This window comes from Rhea pennata, chromosome 3 (assembly GCF_028389875.1).
Source record: "Rhea pennata isolate bPtePen1 chromosome 3, bPtePen1.pri, whole genome shotgun sequence".
In the NCBI taxonomy this organism is placed as follows: Eukaryota; Metazoa; Chordata; class Aves; order Rheiformes; family Rheidae; genus Rhea; species Rhea pennata.
Genome location: NC_084665.1, coordinates 40,147,930 through 40,167,475, shown reverse-complemented (window position 1 = coordinate 40,167,475; position 19,546 = coordinate 40,147,930). Strand labels below are relative to the sequence as shown.

General features: G+C 43.3%; 1 protein-coding gene across 1 annotated transcript in view; it reads right to left on the bottom strand.

The window, feature by feature from the left end:
- Positions 1-219: 219 nt before the first annotated feature.
- Positions 220-19,546, bottom strand: part of SRD5A2 (steroid 5 alpha-reductase 2) — a 30,884-nt gene continuing 11,557 nt past the window's right edge. The window contains exons 2-5 of the mRNA XM_062573634.1: positions 10,096-10,259; positions 6,591-6,692; positions 835-985; positions 220-286 (exon numbers count right to left, since the gene is read on the bottom strand). Coding sequence (XP_062429618.1) covers positions 220-286; positions 835-985; positions 6,591-6,692; positions 10,096-10,259 — 484 coding nt within the window. The remainder of the gene's footprint in view (positions 287-834; positions 986-6,590; positions 6,693-10,095; positions 10,260-19,546) is intronic.

The following is a 19,546-nucleotide window of genomic DNA, read 5'->3' as shown; positions in this document are numbered from 1 at the left end:
CCACAGGTAAAATGCCACTGACAAGGGAACATGTTGTCCTTTGCCCACAGCTATCCGTGATTTCCTCTGTTCTTAAAAACAAGAACTTCAGTTTCAAATTCCTGCGTGTTTTAACCCCATGTTACCATTTGAACAGTTATTTATAGTCAGATCTAACTTCAAAATTAGGAATTGAAAAAAGCTCTATAAAAATAGAACACAGAGTCCTTGTTCCGATCATTAAAAAACAAAAGGAATCAAGGCTTTCCTTGATTTTGGATAGTCCGTAAATGTCTTGAGATAGTACCTGAAAGAAAATAAGCAAGAGTGAAACTGCATACATGCAAGAAAACTGCACAGTTTCAATACAGCTCAGCTGAAGAACCTTAAGACTCCTCCAAACTATCTCATTTTGTAATGTATGAGTTACTCTGCAAAAGACTTGTCCCAAAAGATTTACACCAGATTATTTAATTAAATGGAAACTGATAATAATATTAAGATTATAATAGACCTAAAGTAGAAACTTTAAGAGTTCAGAGCATAGGACCATATTTATTCCAGTGTTGCAAAGGGATTACAAAATTCTGTAAAAGGAGGCCTTGACATGGCTGAAATAGTAGTGTAACTCATGTTAGATTAAATGACTATCATCAGCTTCACTCAACAGGAGTTCCAGCCCACTGCTATACTTTCAGCCAGTCACAAATAGGCTGATAAACTCCATACATAATATCAAATTTCAGTTTTATCTGGAATTCTGGCCCTGCTCCTATGCCCCTCCCTGGCATTTTGCAAACTCAATTCCAAGAGCAAGCAGCAAGATACTGCAGGAAACAGCTTGGATTTTGATACCTGTGATGGTGATAAGCACGTGGCCCAATGCAGCAAAGAGTAAAAAACGCAAAGGCAAAAGCTGGTAGGGACCAGGTCGCTATGGCAAAGCCAAACCATTCCACAATTTCTCCAAAGTAGTTGGCTCCAGAAACATAGGTGAACAGTCCCCCTGCATTGAAAGATAAAATATTTATTTTTCACAATCTCAAGCACATGAAACGTCCTTTCCCATAAAGTTGGCAACAAAGCACCGTACCTTTCTTATTTAGAGCCCATAAAAGAAACCTAAAATCACTTCCCTGAAGCCGGTGGAGCCAAGCCAAAGTACAAGGAGGATCTTGAACAAGACCTTTGTACAAGTACAAGAATTGGAGGCAATTCCAACCCAGAATCTTCCAACACTTTCATAATCATTCATTTTCATTTAGAGAAGGACATAAGGAAGTCCATTATCAGAATTATTAAAATTAGAATTATTAAAATTAGAATTCAGTGAATTTTCTTCTGGCCTTAAAAATATTTTGCAACTTCACTATCTCTGGGGAATGCACGATCTGGATTCTGGAATGCATAATTCTGAATTTTGGATCTTTGCTAATGACAGGAGTGCAGCTAACAGAGGCAGCGAACAGATGCAACAGTATGCGCAGCACTGTCTCAGCTCTGCCTTGAACTTCTGGGGCCCATGTTGGACATTGTGGTCTGCTGACCCCTGTGGAACAAGGGGACTAGAGAGTGACTCTGCTAACAGGTAAGGGGAGCTGGGCAAGGGCAACTGCAGGAAGCCTTAAGCTCTCCTGGAAGAAGCCTCAGCACTTATCTCTCACTCTAGCTGGGTGTAGCTACTGCTAATGAGCAGTCTCCATTGCTGCTGAATAGAGGGAGTTGGGGCTTTTGACACAGGTAGCCCTTGTTTAGGCCGTGGATCAAGTACCCTGTGAGTCGGCAGTAAGGAGAGGTCTAATTAAGAGCCAGGCCTGGAGCACAGCAGTTTGCACAGCAGGAGCACAGTTAGGTGCAAGAGGACATCTTTCTTTTTCCAGCACTAGTAGTGCCCACTCTTGCTAACACGGTTGTAACTCACCATAAAGCACATTTGCCAGTGGCTGTGGGAATTGCTACATCAGCTGTGTTGGAAGCTTCAACCCAGACAGACCCTCTTGCAGCAGATGCTGCCCCACAGGTCTCAGGCTGCAGGGAGTGCTTGGAGCCTCTCCAGAAGGCCTGGACTGATGGTCCACCCTCCTGCAAGAGGTGTGCTGTTGTTGATGATTTGTGTCATCAAGTCAAAGAGTTGCAGGATGAAGTCAGCAGACTGCGCAACATGCGAGAAAGTGAGCAGGAGATAGACAGGGCATACTCAGAGACCATACTGCTCCTGGAGTCCCAATCCCCTGCAGCAGGGGAGTTGCTGGAGGACTCTGTGAAGAGTTAAATGGTTCAGCACAGCACTGTCGAAGAAGGCTAGAAGCAAGTGGCTTCTTGAACAAAAAGAAGAAAGGCCCCTAATCCTCCTGTAGACTTGGAGTTACAGTTGAAGAACAGATTTAGTGCGCTCCAGGATGAGGAGAATCCGGACCTGGCCTCAAGGGAAGCAACTGGGCTGTCTGACCCTGTGCCTTGCATGACCACTCGGAAGAGGTGACGAGTGGTTGTAGTGGGTGATTCCATGCTGAGGGGGACAGAGGTGCCTACCTGCTGACCTGACCACTGCTCTAGAGAGGTTTGCTGCCTGCCGGGGGCGAGATGTGTCTGAAAGGCTGCCAAGGCTTGTCTGCTCATCAGACTACTGCCCTCTGCTGCTCTTTCATGTGGGTGCTAAAGATACAGAGAACAAACTAGAAACAATCAAAGAAGACTTCAAGGCCTTGGGCGTGGTGGCCAAGGGTCTGGGAGCGCAGATGGTCTTCTCATCTGTCCTGCTGATTAGGGGGAGGCATGGGAGGAGGAGTAGGAAGATTTTCCAAATCAACAACTGGCTACGCCGCTGGTGTTGGCAACAGGGTTTTGGACTCTATGACCATGGAACATGGTTTGAAGATCAACAACTGGTGGGGAGAGATGGGATTCACCTTACCAAGTGGGACACACAACAGATTGGCCAGCCTAGTAAAGAGAGCTTTAAACTAGGTAGAAGGGGGGAGGTGGGGGTGTCATAGAGACAGCGTAGACAACAAAACACAAGTTGGGTTGGCAGGCCTCCAACAGGTGCATGCAGCTGGGGATGTGCATTTGGGACATGGCTATGGGGGACCCCCCACACACCCTTCCTGGGAAACTTGCAGGCATGATGACCTCTCTGAAATGCCTGTACAGCAATGCACGCAGCATGGGGAACAAACAGGAGGAGCTGGAGATCTGTGTGCGATCGCAGGACCATGATCTCATTGCAATCATGGAGACATGGTGGGATAGCTCTCATGACTGGAATGCTGTCATGGATGGCTATGTGCGTTTTAGGAGAGACAGGCCACGAAGGCGAGGTGGTGGAGTTGCTCTTCATGTGAGAGAGCAACTGGAATGCATCGAGCTCTGTCTAGATGGGGAGGAGGAGGTGGCAGTTGAGAGCTTATGGGTAAAGATCAAAGGGAAGGCCAACACGGGGGACACTGTTGTGGGTGTCTACTACAGGCCACCTGATCAGGAAGAGAAAGTTGATGAGGTCTTCTATAGACAGCTGGAAGTAGCCTCACGATCACAGGCCCTGGTTCTCATGGGAGACTTCAACTACCCTGATATCTGCTGGAGGGACTACACAGCAAGGCACAGTCCAGGAGGCTCCTGCAATGCACTGATGATAACTTCTTGTCACAGGTGGTGGAGGAGCCTATGAGGAAGGGTGTGCTGCTGGACCTTGTCCTTACCAACAGAGAGGGACTGACTGGAGATGTGAAAGTTGGGGACAGCCTTGGCTGCAGTGACCATGAGATGGTGGAGTTCAGGATCCTGCAGGAAAGAAGTAAGGCAACAAGCAGGATTGCAACCCTGGACTTCAGGAGAGTGGACTTCGGGCTCTTCAGAGACCTAATTGGTGGAGTCTCATGGGTTAAGGCCCTAGAAGGAAGGGGGGTCCAGGAGAGGTGGCTAGTATTCAAACATCACTTCCTCCAAGCTCAAGAGCAGTGCATCCCTATGAGTAAGAGGTGCGCAAAAGGGGCAGGAGACCTGCATGGGTGAGCAAGGAGCTCTTGGCCAAATTCAGACAGAATAAGAAAATACACAGAATGTGGAAGAGGGGACAGGTAACTTGGGAGAACTATAGGAATGCAGTCAGAGTATGTAGAGATGCAGTGAGGAAGGCTAAGGCCCAGTTGGAATTGAGTCTGTCAAGGGATGTCAAGGACAATAGGAAGGGCTTCTTCAAATACATCAGCAGCGAGAGAAGGACTAGGGAAAATGTGGGCCTGCTACTGAATGGGGCGGGGTCCCTGGTGACAAGGGATACAGAGAAGGCAGAATTACTGAATGCCTTCTTTGCTTCAGTCTTCACTGCTAAGGGCAGCCTCAGGAATCCTGCAGCCTGGACGTGAGGGAGGAAGTCTGGAGAAGGGAAGACTTTCCTTTGGTTGAGGAGGAAAGGATTAGAGACCTTCTGGGCAGGCTAGACATCCACAAATCCATGGGCCCAGATGGGATACACCCACGGGTACTGAGGGAGCTGGCAGATGTTGTTGCCAGGCCGCTCTCCATCATCTTTGAAAGGTCCTGGAGAACTGGAGAGGTGCCTGAGGACTGGAAGCAAGCCAGTGTCACTCCAGTCTTCCAAAAGGGCAAGAAGGAGGACCCAGACAACTATAGGCCAGTCAGCCTCACCTCCATCCCTGGAAAGGTGGTGGAAGAGCTCATTCTGGATGTCATCTCCAGGCATATGGAGGAAAAGAAGGTGATCAGGAGTGTCCAGCATGGATTCCCCAAGGGGAAATCCTGCTTAACCAATCTGATAGCCTTCTGTGATGGAATGACTGGCTGGGTAGATGAGGGCAGAGCAGTGGACGTTGCGTACCTTGACTTCAGCATGGCTTTTGACACCGTCTCCCATAACATCCTCCTAGATAAACTCTGGAAGTGTGGGTCTAGGTGAGTGGACAGTGAGGTGGATTGAGAACTGGCTGAAAGGCAGAGCTCAGAGGGTCGTCATCAGTGGCATGTAGTCTAGTTGGGAGGCCTGTGGCTAGTGGTGTCCCCCAGGGCTCAGTACTGGGTCCCATCCTGTTCAACTTATTCATCAATGACCTGGATGAAGGGACGGAGTGCATCCTTAGCAAGCTGGCTGATGATACCAAGCTGGGAGGAGTGGCTGACACACCTGAGGCTGCCATTCAGAGAGACCTGGACAGGCTGGAGAGTTGGGCGAAGAGGAACCTCATGAGGTTCAAGAAGGGCAAGTGCAGAGTCCTGCACCTAGGGAAAAATAACCCTAGGCACCAGGACAAGCTGGGAGCTGACCTGCAGGAGAGCAGCTCTGCAGAGAAGGACCTGGGAGTGCTGGTGGATGACAGGTTGACTATGAGCCAGTAATGTGCCCTTGTGGCCAGGAAGGCCAATGGTATGCTGGGGTGCATTGGGAAGAGTGTTGCCAGCAGGTGGAGGGAGGTGATCCTGCCCCTCTGCTCACCCTGGTGAGGCCTCATCTGGAGTCCTGTGTCCAGTTCTGGGCTCCCCAGGACAAGAGAGACATGGAGCTACTGCAGAGAGTCCAGCGTAGGGCTACAAAGATGATGAGAGGCCTGGAGCATTTGCCCTATGAGGAACAGCTGCAAGAGCTGGGCCTGCTTAGCCTGGGAAAGAGAAGCCTGAGGGGGGATCTCATCAATGTCTATAAGTATCTGAAGGGAGGGTGTCAAGGGGACAGGGGCAAACTCTTTTCAGTTGTCCCATGTGACAGGACAAGAGGCAGTGGGCAGAAATTGAAGCACAGGAAGTTCTGCCTGAACGTGAGGGGGAATTTCTTCACTGTGAGAGTGATGGAGCCCTGGAACAGGTTGCCCAGGGAGGTTGTGGAGTCTCCTTCTCTGGAGATCTTCAAGGCCTGCCTGGATGCAACCCTGTCTAATGTGCTGTAGGTGACCCTGCTGAGCAGGGAGGCTGGACTAGATGATCTCCAGAGGTCCTTTCCAACCTTACTGATTCTATCATTCTATGATTCTAAGAGGCAGGTAAAGTATTGGAGGTGAGATACTTGGAGGAGAGAAATTACCATCCATTAACAAGCCAGCAGAAGGAGACAAGAGACAAGGAAACCAAAACCAGGAAGCTCCTGGATCCCCATACATATTTCTCTACAGAGCTAGAGATTTCCTGATTCACTGCTGTGGCCCATGGCCACTCTTCCTTACCAAGCCCAACCTTGAAGGATACCAAATAGAAATTCTATGCCTTGCATCCTTACTGAAGTTTACAGTTTAAATTTCCCTTTTGCAAAATAAGAAGTCCATTTCTTCTTCCTGGGCATGGAGAAGAATATCTCCTTCTTTGCAGCTGCCTTTTACATAGCTAAAGCTTCTTACCACATTCCGCTTCAATCTTCTCTAAATTACTCAACTCATTTCCTACAATTCTTCATCGCAGTTCATGTTTTCCAGACACTCTTCTTCCTCACTTGTGGAATTTCTGTGGTCAGCCCCTACTAGCTCCTGCCACTCAGAAGGACATCGGGACCAAGTCCCTGAGTGAAACTGTCATTACTGTTATTATTGTTGTTTTGCTATGTATTGTTCTTCAGTCAGAAAACATGATCAATTCTACTTTCTTTAAAGAGAGGGACAAAACTATACCTTGTGGAATCTTGTAGGTGACTTCGCCTGGTTTTCGCAGCTGGCGCAGCAAGAGATCGCTGTGAATGTTGATCCCCATTCCGAGCAGAAATAAGAGAAGGCCTAAGAAACAGAGATGAGAAATGGGTTGCAAAGATGGTACCATCTAACCCACTTACACCTACTCCATGGACTTAAGCGCATTTGTCAGGTTCATTTTTAGAGCAAGTAGATATAATATCTAGGCTGAATGGGATGAATTCCTTTTCAAGCCAAAAGTTGTGCTTTTTGATATGCTACTGAGAAGGCTACTGAACTAGAAAAGTATGAACTGTATATCTCTGTGTCAGTTGAGGGATTAGTTCTGGGATCACCAACACTGGATAGCTTCAGTGTGGACTGCAATCGTGCACAGAAAGATGTCCACCCTGAGAGCGCTGTTTTGTCAGCAACTTGAGCAACTTTCTGCTGGTGTGAGAGAAAGCTGGACTTCCCAACTGGTCTTATTCACCTTTTATTGAATGTCAAATGTGAGGGTGAAGTACCTCACTGCTGTAGGAGAAGGCAGAGCTGTTAAGGGTGATTAAGGGAGGGGAGACTGAGCGGCTCCCTGGAGTATGCAACATGTGCACGCCCCAGAACTAGAGGAGAGATCAACACTCAATTTTCAAGAAGGACATGAGTCAGCACAAATATCACAGAGACAGAAACTAAAAGGACTAAATGGTCAAGAAACATCTCTGCACACAGATTTGTAGACACTGTAATTGTTCATCAGATTTTTTGCCATCATGCTTTGGTGAACCTCTATGCCCCATTCTCAGCTAAAGAGCAGAGCTTGGTGCTACTGAGTGCCACCAGCCAGAGTAGCTCAGGTAAGGACAGTCCCTTTTTTGTCTAATGTAAGATTAATTGTCACATGCCTCGAGGTCCCTTGTTGGGTCCCACAAGTATGCTCATTAATGATCTAGAAAGAGGGATGAGCAATGATCAAAGCTGCAGATAACACAAAGTCCTTTAAAGACTAGCAAGGTCATGCCTCAGAGATGAAAATGCAGGTGAGCAGGCAGTGTGACGGCAACTGAAATTAAATGTAGTGAATTCAATGAACCCCAAATAATGCAAGTTAATGGGAAAAAAAACACATTAATCATACAGCATTTGGGTTCTAAACCCACTTCTTCCTTTCAAGTAGTTAGTGAAAAAAGCCTGCATCTGTAGTAAAAACAATTATTAAAAGTAGAGTATTGGATATATAGAGAAGACTGCAATTGTCTCAAACCAGAGATATTGGCCCACCTCTTACAGTGCACTGTGGGAAGGCATTGCCAGCTGGCCAATACTGAGCAATAAACTGAGAGGGACATGAAAAAATTCTCATTGAGAAAGACTGGAAACTTTATAGATGTGAGAAAATATAAAATATAATGAACAGTAAGGAGAAACACTGAAAAGGAACATTCTGTTAGTTAGGAGGATTCCAAATCAATAAAAGAAGATATTAAATTCAGGATTTGCTGCTACCAGGGTATCACTGAGCTCAGTTATTCAGCAGAGTCCAGGAGGAGGCTGAGCAGCTATCTGCATATACAAAGTTCCAACGGATATCAGACAGTATTGGGATGGGATGGGGCATTTGGGAGTAGGGGGGACTGGGAAAGAAAACATCAAAAAGAAGTGGGTGCTGGAAAAATCTGAGATTACTGACAAGATCCTGACAGCAGCTGAACAGAAAAGTAAGGGAATAGGCAAAGGATCTGAGATGGAGGCTTATTTCAGGTTGCTGAGGACAAGGTGGGTATGTGTCCAGAAAGGTTTGCTTAAGGCAAGAAAGGGGCTATCTGCCTGTCACTGGAGGAGAGCCCTATCACCCTGCTCTCTGCTGGAGGAGAACACTTTGCCAGCTGCTGCTTGTTCTTCTTCCTGAGGCATCTCTTAGATCAGGGAAAAGTGGAAAAGAGTAGTGGAGAGCCTGCTAGCAAGCTATACGCCACATCCGCGTTGATGACAGTCAGCCACAGCTATGGATATTACTACACAGTAACTGCTGAGCTGTAGACAAGTTTCACTGTTCTTATTTTAAAGCTGGGAAAACAGGAGCACAGATAGCAAAAGCATATCCAGCACCTTAGTGGCACCAGGAAGGGAACCTACACCTAAGTACAGGTCAGCCCACTATCAGCAAGGCTCTTTGGACGCAGCTATGTGCACATGCACGGAGCAGTTAGCTGCTCACTGGAGATTGCTGACAGCTGCTGGCCAGAATGTTTCATTGACCAGACTCCGTTCAGCTGCAAAACTAGAGGCATTTGATTGAGAAACTCTGCAGGTGACATGCCCTACATTTCATGCCCCATTAGATACTGAGGAAACCATCTCTAACAATTTGAAAGTAAGGAAAGAAAGATAGATCGTGTCTGCTAGGATGAAATGTAGAAAAAAGACTAAGTTCTGGTAAAACCTCACAATTCTAGTAGCAACAGAAAGTTGATAAGAGCCTGTAGAGGAGGAATACATTGCTAGCATTATCATTTGTTTAAAAATTATTTAATATTTCAAGTATTGCTTATACTGATTTTCTTTCTTCTTCTTTTTTTTTCCACTGAATCTGTATTTCTATTTATCATGCAAATTGTGTGGTGGGGTGGGGTTTTTTGGTGCTATGGGAGCTGTTATTAAACAATACCAGAGTTTTTTAAAATGTGATGCTATCTGAAAAGCCAGATCTTGGATCCACAGCAAGAAACAGCATACAGAAAGTTCCTTGGTGACTTCGTCCTTGTGACATCCAAAACATTTCCTCAGACTTCTATGTTAACCTTCATTTCTACACATGTATTCAAACATCATCCCTCTATGCAGGCATCATATGTGTAATGCTACCTTGCTGCTCTATCACAGTTATTCCCTCAGAGAGTTTACTGGGTCAAATTCAGCTAGGCTATTAAGCTACTGAATATAAAGGAGCTGTATTAACATACAACCTGACTGTGCGTGCTCTCTAATCTGCTCATGTGCCTTACACAAGAAAAAAAGAGCCCTTTGTTTCTAAAGTCTCATTTATGCTGGGGTTTTGCCCTTCTTTTCTCTGTCAGAATAGCTGCATCAAGTGCAAACCTCTGTGGTGGGGAAAGCAAGCCACAGCTTGCACTTGCACACAGCCACTGCTTGGTAGATGTTGCTGGCCGAACATGGGCAAATCTCTGTTCAGATGAGGCCTGAGATTGCATCTCCCGAGCCCAAAGCAGCAGGATGCTCTGGTGTGGTGTCAGTGAAACAAGGCTAGTGTTCTGAGACTGCGCTCTCATATCTTATGCTGTGTGCCTTCAAAGGTGGCTTCCCAGCAAAAAAGAAGAAAAAGAGGCATTGTACATTTGGTTATTTTATCTAGGCCAGCAGGCAGGTTTTATGCTGATTTCTATCACAGCTTGTTTGACTCACATGTTCAGTGAAGATTGGGACACAATTCAAAATGCTTACAAATTGCTTGGAGATTAGATCTTGGGAATCCTGCAGCTGTAATTACCTGATGTAAATCTGATGTCAGTGCACCAATCATTTGGATACTCAGCGCAGTAAATCAGGTAGTACCCCTGAAGGAAGCCATTATAGATACAGAATAACATGCCAAAGAAAAGCAATTGCAGTGGGAAAGGTCTGCCTCTAGTGAAGAAGGGGTAAATGAATGTCCTAAGGTAGATAAGAAAACAAAGTCAGACCAGAAAAACATGTTAGCACATTAAACATGATAATACTGTATTTGCGATTTCTCTGTTTGAGGAAGAAAATCTTTAATAAAACATAAAATATTAAAAAGGTCAACAAAGATTAAAAAAATGGGAAGCAACTGTAACAAAATCAGACTATCCAACAACTAACAGGAATGTGAAATATTGCAGATACTCACATTTTACTGGTCCTTCTGGACTGAACACAGGGTGGGGAACTAGAAATCTCCATTCCATAGTCATTGTGGCCTTGAGAATATATCTCTGCCTTGCTTGGCCCTTGTTGGTGAAATGAGGAACTGTTGCCCACAAGCAGCGCTGTCATATTAAAACCTTTGCTGCCCTTCACTGTAGTGCTGCAGAGGGCTGAGCAAAGGAGCGCAAAGAGGTATACCAGCACCCTGGTGTTCACTGCAGTAGTGAGGGGCAGTGCCAACTGCAATATTGCACAGACCTGTCTCTGAGGGCCTTCGTGCCCCGTGGTGGACAGAGCCCACGGCTGTGCGGAGAACCCTCCGGCTCACCGGTCATCTGAGATGTGTAGCCTGAGGCATAATCCCTTTTCCTGGCACATCATCTATGCTCTCCCTCTCCTCTCACAGACCTCCCTGCGCAGCCTCGACCCACAGCAGCTCTGCTCTGCTCTGCTCTGCTCAGGCACTTCGATGACCAGCATTAACATTTGTAGGAGCTAATAAGTTGTGATTGTATAATTTTAATTTTCACTTATCTTCAGTTCAGATGAGCCTCTTGACACTGTGGACAACCTCAGATCATCCTTGAGGGAGTGAATCGGAGACATTATATTCATGAAATTTAAGTATTTTCTTACCTGGTCAGTTAAGTTCTTTATGTAGTAAAATCTAAAAACTTACTGTTCTTTCTTTTGCCCTCTTGGACTTTAAATTTTGCTTATCATTCTAGTATATGAGCACCTGATATGAGCAACTGATAGGTTATCCACACCCCAGATTGCCAATGTGAACTAAAGTAACCTTAGACATAAAACATAAAACTATAAATTAGCTTAAATCTTATCGAGCGTGTTTAGAAGTGAGTAAGCTGAGTACAAGCAACAACATGCTGATATATTCACTGCTTTCAAAATCAAGGTAAGTTAATCTTCTGGCAATTAAGACAGTGGTTGTGGCGCTGAAGTGTTAAATATTTCTAAATTTATTGAAAGCTAAGAGGTACAAAAAATATTTTTCAGGCTGTGGTATCACATTTGTCATATTTACTATAGCATGGAAAGGCATGCTCTTTGGAATTACGTTACCAATTATCTTTTTGGCCCTTCAAGAACGTGATGCTGGAGTTGTTATAAGTAGGTGAGGTCAGCTTTAGCAGTCAGACCTTCTGGTCAAAATAATATTGACAAATTGGATACGAACAGCTATGAGAAATGCAAATGCTTGCAAATGGAAACTCAGACTAAGCAAATTGTGTAGAAGAGAGGAAAAGAGAGTTCAGAAGGGCAATTTGCACAGGAGGTTGGAGTGGGACTCACAGTGCTTCACCCTTTGTCAAGAACAGCGATGTTGGAGAATCTCTTAATTTTTATAGCTGATGTGAACAGATGTTTATGCCACCCAGATTCCGCTATTTCTAGCATGTACTGGCATATCTCAGTTCCCAAGGAAGCTGATTGTTCCATGACGCTTCCTGATTCTGTTGTTGCAATATAAAAGTTATATGCCCTTGGGTGGTGGGTTGTCCAGGAGGCTTTACAGTAACAGAGGGCAAAAATGAGACACAGATCTATCTACTGTGGATGTAGTAGATGCAGGACAGATGGAAACTGCATGCAAAGTGTAAGGACAGTCCTGAGGGTACAAAAACTATTGTCAATGGATTTTGAAGAGGCAACTGAGAAAAGTGCGTACATTCAATATGTTTAAATATTCCATACAAGAATCTATCTCTACTGAAATTATTTTCCAGTGTGCGAATCAAAAGAGGATTCAAGCCACTGTTTTAGAAGAACATATCAAAAATTGGCCTTCTGGAGTTAGATCGAAGACACATTTGATCTTTTTCTTTCATTACAGTACTGATGACTAATCCTTTTTTCCTTTATCATCTGTACTGGCCAAAGCTGCTGCATCTGACTAAAGCATTGCCAACAACTTCCTTTTAAATGAATGAATAATAAATTATTCATTTTAATTTCCATCATTTATTTTCCAGAAGAACAGATTTTGAAGAGAAAATTATAAGAAAATGCTCTTTGTCATTGACAGCTTGTCAAATTTCATCTTACAGATATTAGTCTAGCTCCCTTGAAACCACCAGTGACCCTCACCCAAACTGGAGGAAACTATAGATTTGTTCCGCCTTCCACAAAAGATGCCAATCTTTTTACAAATATTATCATAATCCACTAACGGTGGGCTCTCAGTCCTCCTCCAATAGCTTGTAAATTAGAGATATTTATGCAGCTGCTATGCTTTTTCCTCTCCAGAGCCCAAATGCAGTAGTTCAGACAGTAGCAGCTTTTCAGTTCAGAGGCTGTAGGTGTTTCCAGTTCTCAATAGGTGGTTCATGCCTGGGACAACCAGTCAAGAGCTCAGGGCTGGCAGCTGGGGATGGGTGACACCTAGCTCCCTCCCACATATGCTCTGCATCAGCCAGTGGGACACCAACCTACTGTTGTGTCTGGCCACCTAGATCTCTTCCACCAAGCCCTCTCCAGGGGCTAACTGGGAAGAATGGGGGGCCAGGAATGTGAGATGTTGCAAAGGTGGGAGTCCTGGTCTGCATCACTGGCAAGGATGAACTCACATGCTGAACGGTGCCTTGGAAACATTTCTAAGCATTCAGGGCTCCATTAACTCCAGTTCCTTGCCCGTCCCCCCAGCATGTAAAGATAGGACATCAAAAAAGATGAGGAGCCCTGGTAACCCACAGGAGGGCTCTGAGCCCAGGCAGCCAGACCTCCAGGAGGGGGATGCTTCCAAAGCCCTTGCAGCCCACTTATGTGTTGAGCTGACTCCATGGCCCGCTGGGGACACACATTGGAAAATCCTTCAGAGTAGTGAGTATGCGCATAATGATGGCAGAATTCACCCAGTTGGCTGAGTTATGACCCTTCTAGTTCCTGCATCACTGGAACTGTGCAAAACAATCAGATAAATACAATCACTTGCTGGTCTAAGGCTCAGTTCTCTAAACTCCTCTTAAATCATAATCCAGTGACTGTGGTGAGTACCAGAGGATTTTCTTTATATTTTGATCGGGGAGATTAACAGATCTAGCAAGGTTAGAATCAGCTCTCCCTTCAGAACCACATCCAAGACATCCTGCTTTCATGTTCCTCCAATGAGCTTTGGATAAACTTTTGATCATTATATTTTAAGGAATAAGAAAGATGTATGTATTGCTGAAATGCTTACAATACAATTGTAAAAAACAATGGTGAACCTGTAATGTCAGGTTCATTACTGATTATTCTGTCTAAAAAAAAGATTTGCTCAGTCTATCCTTGTTAGGATAGACTCAGTCTATCCTTGGGCTGTTACATGATTCATCCAACATGGCACCTGTTTCTAAGGTCACTCCTTTCTGAGGGTCCCCTAGTAGCTCAGGTTCTGTGCTGCATAAAGACTTCTGGCAGGAGCAGACTCATCTTTTCTGGGAAAGGACACAAGCATGTATCTGATGAAGGGATGGGAAGACTGAGGAAATCCTGAGACAGATGGCACTACTATGCTCGGATTTAATAAGTTTTTGAGAAAAAGGGCAAAGGACAGCAGAAAGGCTGGACAGCACTAGTTTAAAACAAAGCTGGCAGAAATGTAGGAGGGTTCAGAGATGAGAGGCAAAATGAGAAGAGGCCTGGAAGGGTCTTCTGTACTAAACCACTAGGGCTGCGGAATTTGGACTTCGGAGATTATAAGAAGAGACATAATACAGATTAAAAAAAACCAGGCAATATTAAAAACAATCTATTTGGGGGAGCTGAATAGCAGTGCCCAAGAGTTTTCATGAAACCGAAAGGAAGTAAGCTCAAATGCAATGAAAAAAAACTATTTTTTTATGAAATACACAACACTGAAGTAAAGAGCTCAGCAGGATTAGAAGAAGAAGAAGAGGGATTACCACTGGTTACAGATACAGGCAAGTCCTTTAATAAAGAGGAGAGAAAGTCTAAGCATTTGGAATGCGCATTCATTCATATATTTCAGGGGATAAATCAAGTTCCAGTCAAGAGATGCAGAAGGCAGCCTCTCCTCTGGGTGACTGCCCACCATTTACTGTGCTTTCCTTTGAACGATCCATTATTGGTTTCTGCCAGAGACTGGATACTATGATGGACTTCTGCTCTAACCCTGTATGATAACTTTAGAATTTCATAATGCCGAACATCTCATCTAACAACACTGCACACAAACTGAGCAAGTTAAAAATGGCTGATTAAACTCCCTGGAAGAAATAAGCAGTTGCTTAACATTAGTGTTTGGGAGCAGACCTTCAGAATGATACTCGCTATTCCAGAAAGGCTGACATCTGAAAGGTGGTAGTGCTTGCAGAAGCCAACTGCATCTAACACTGACAGTCAAAGGGAATCTGCAATTGTGCTTGACTTTTGCCCATTGAATCTTTGCTGCTGGGTTAGAAAATATCAGTTGCTTACAACAACATTTGAATAAAGTGGGGTGATAGGAAAAATCTATAAATATTTGCAAAAACATGTACATCTGATGTGAATGACTAAAAATAAAACGCTGCTTTTACATTGCTGTCGATCACTGCTGAAAAAAATAAGGATGCAGTTAACCTCAGATAAATTTAAGGAAACTGAGTAACATAATGCTGAATTCTAACACTGCAAATAGTCTTTCAGACAATCTAGTACTAGTCAATACTGCCTCATTGATTGTTACAAATTTTATGTATGTGATAGAATTAGCAAAGGAAGAAGTCCTTTTCACACTGCATATAAGTGTTAGTAGATTAATAGAGAAACTGAAAACAAGAAATTAAAGAAAAAGGTTGGGACCTAATAATGAGTATTTATTTTTAATCAGTAAATAACTATGTGGGCTTCGACTCCAAGAGAATTATTTTTGATCTTTTAAATTCATTACAATAGCAGAGAGGTTTCAAAAAGGTTTTCTAAGTCTATGTATAAATTAATCCCTTGCTCCCCTTGTTCTTCTTCCATTATTTCTGAAACTATCACTGAAAAAAATCTATTATCTCCCAGTGATTACCAGCATCTAGTCAGAACCAGCAAAGAAGAATTCTTCCTTTTACTGTTATAAGCACTGGAATCTTTTCTACTTACCTTAACAGGTATAGAAACAGGCCTTATACTTCAATTATTATGCATTTTCTAAACGGAAACCAAGAACAGAATTCTTGGGTTTGGTGCATTAACAACCCATATCAGCAAGTTACAATCAGTACACATTTATGTTTGCATATTTGTTCCTCAAATATTTTATTTTTTGAGTACAAACACCAAATAGGTTTTAAATCCCCTTAATTATGAAATATGATTTTATTTATGCTTGCTATTGGCTAACAACTGATGTCTTTTATTTCATTTGCAACACGGAAAGTAGATTTGGATGAAAGCTGAACTAAAAATTGGGAAAAATGGACTGAGTGCCTATAACTAAAAGAGAATAAAGAGCTTAGCAGCTGTTTAAAATCTTTCTCACCATTGCCTGTCAAACTGGATAAATTAATTGGAAGAACTGTGATCTGTTTTTCAAATATTTTGCTCTTTAATAACTAAAGATGGAAAAGTGAAGCTAATAAAGTAAAGTAATTATTGCCTGTGTACAGATTCCTGCTGGAATCAGTATCTTCTTGTCCAGATTACAGTTTGCCCACAGGCACTGCATATAGAAGGCTTGGAGCCCAGGATGTATAACCTGACAGTCTTCTTTTGTCTAAAAAGCCAGACTCATATCTGCAACAGCATCCTAATCTGTGAGAGCTATATGTCTACAGCAGCAGAAGGCAGGACTCATTTTATATTTAATTTAGGTAATCTTATTTTCCTAAAATAGGGTTGTTGACTGAAGGTATTGACACAAATTGGATATATTCTGGGGAAAAGAGGGCAGCAGCAGAAGACGTTCCGTGTCTTGACCTTAGTAAGACCTTAGTCAAACTTTTTACACTGTCTCACATGTCTATCTCATAAGTAACATAGGTATTCCTGATTTAGAGGATGCTATTTTAACTGGTTGCAAAATTGGTTGAAAAATTGTTTCAAGAGATAGTTAACAATAGTTCACTAACAAACCAGAAGAATATTGTGAGTAAGATTCTGCAAAAGACTTCTCTCTCTGGTACTATTCATTTTTTCCATAAATGGCTTATATCTTGGAAAAAATGAGTATTCTTAATATGTTTGTGAATGGCATAGCTCTGGGAGATGTTGAGCAGATCATGAGTGGGAGCTAGAATTCACATTAATCTTGAAATCTTGGTTTCATAGTTTAAAACAGTAGATTTGATCCAATAAATACAATGGCAAAGTACTATACATGGGTATAGTATGGATGGATATGGGTATGGATATGGCACATTTTACAAATGTAAAGGACAAGCTGGAGACCAACCTAAAGTAATCTTTCCATTCTCCATAGTAGTAGTAAGCACTTAAATTACACTGTGTCTAGCTGAACTCTGCACCTCAAAAATATGGACGAAGTGAAAGCATTCCTGAGGAAATTAACAGCAGTGTAGGAAATGGGACCTATGAAAAAAGACTGAAAAACTTGGGATTGTTTAATCTAAGAGAAAAACAATGGATGACATTATAACAACTTACAACTATATAAAAAGTTGCTGCAAAGAAGAAAGGAATAAAACATTCTCCCTGTCTGCTGAGAACACAATAAGACATTATGGGCTGCTATATGGAAAATTTATCTTAAACAGAAGGAAAGGACAGTGATGCACTGGCACAGATTGGCTGAAGGGCTGGGGGAATCTTTGTCACTAGCAATGCTTAAGGCTGACAAGCATCTGTCAGGAAATGCGTACATGTACTTGATTCTTAGACTAGTCTTTCTACATAGTCTTTCTACGTCTATGTAGTCTATCCTGCAGTTGCAATCCTGGGCAGTTGCAGACCAGGTCATTACAGCATACAGGAACTCACAGAGGTCTCTTCTCTGCTCTCATTGATTTCATTCTTACAGGCCAAAGCACTGAGAAGAAAATTCAAGAACTGTATGTGGCCAAGAACTATCTGGAAGAGGAACTTGGAGCTGTCTTGGTGAGAGAAAGGCTTCAACAACAAACCAGGGTGCAGGAAAGAGATCTGGAACTTTACCTGAGAGGAAAGAAACTAGCATAGGGAAATTCTCTTAGGCTGCAAACTGAGCTCAATGCCAGGCCAGCTATCTCCATTGAAACCCTGACTAAATTTGGTCCAGTTTTAGGCTTAGATGCAAGGTACAAGATAGGAGTAGGGTCAACTTGACTAGTTGGACTGTGGTTCAGACAAATGTATGGATTCCACAGTGCCTCATGCTTGCCTCTGCTATGTGGTAGTATCTAAAGGGCAGCAGTTCTTAAAGATCGTGAGAATATTTGTTGTTTTATCTAAGCAATGGTGTGTCAAAGGCTTAGCCAGCCAAAGTGTACATTTCAGCAAGGTATCTCACTCTTTTCTTCTCCAGAAATAACCACTTGATATTTATGAAGACAGATAACTTTGTTCCTAATACTAAACTATGGGTGTCTGCCAAAAGCATAAAACATGCCAGAGTAACTTAACTAGACACTATGCTAGCACTTTGAAAAGCTCACTGCTCCACTGGAACAGAGAGTTCAAAGAGTTCACAGGGGCTCAGAGCATGAGCAGAACAAAAAGACATATCTACTTGAAAAATAGTACAAATTCCAAGCATGTATAAATTTTTGCTCTTACAATGCACTTATCAGAGAGAGTGTAATTATTTTGTGTGAGTGGTCCACATGTGGTTGAGCAGTGACCAAAGAAAGCCAGATGTTTCGTAAGCTATCCCTCTCCAAAGCTAAATCTTCATCAAAATGTGTCATGCTGACATACACTAGACTTTATATCTCTTGAGAAAGTTCTTGGAGAGTTGTGAGATTGCTAATAGTCCTTACAACTGGCTTTTTTCACTCTAGTAATTCCCTTTGTCCTCTTTCATGTCTAAACTCCTACTCTTTCTCCATTTCAATTCTCCTACCTTCACCACTTTGTCCTTTTTTTTTGTCTTTCCTTCTTCAGGAAAGACTCTCATCTCTTTTATAGCTCTTTATATACTTTTTATTCCATTTCAGACTTGTATCTCTTGCAGCACTACCACTGCACTTTGTCTTTCTCTCCTTCATTGGAGTGCTTTCACCTTTGTCCTTCTCTCTTTGCAATTATGGCTGTTTAATTTTCAGCAACAGGACTGCACCCTTCAGATTTCCAAGTAGGTCATTGTCCCCTCTGCAGCAACGTTTCTGAATCCTGTAGCTGAAAATGACTCAGCAATTACACAGGATTAGTATGGTTTATATTCACCTATACATGGAACTGCATCGTGCTTCCTGTATTATTTAACCCTGAATTCCATTTTCTTTACAGTCTCCATAGTTGCAGTTTTTGATAAACTATAAATTGTTTACATAGTTGGAAAATATAACAGCATTGACCTGTACAGGTGACAAGGGAGAGCCTGGGCTTTCATCCCAGCAGCAAGGTTGTGCACCTCCGGGCCTTAGGGGAGATGCAGACCTCCCAGGTCTCCTCTCTCCTTGCCCTTACATCCCCATGCAATTAGTTTGTGTGAGGGAGAAGGGGGCTAAGCACTTGGCAGTGGTGAGTTCCCAGTGCCAGGCTCCAGCTGGGGAGTGTGTCGACTCCTGGGCACACGTTAGCCAGCCTGCTCGCTGCTCCCACTCACAGCCAACAAGCTCGCCACTGCCTTTTGGTCAGGCCAAACAGCTGCCTCTGGCATGAGTGTCACAGAGAAAGAGCAATGCTTCAGGACTACAGGAACTCAGATTCAGACCCAAGGACACAAGCACATGAGGCGGGAGCCAGCTGTGAGAGTCTCACCCCCAGCACAAGTGACTTGACACATTTGGGTTGTTTATTCTGCTACATGAAGCAGTTTGAAATTGTAAGCTATGTGTTGCTGCAAAAAAAAAAAATCGATTTGTGAGAAAACTGATGTCCTCATGTGGTTTCTTGCTAGCCTTGTTCTAGAGCTGCCCCATCAACAACAGTTCAAAGCCTTACCTCTGCTGATACTGCTTATA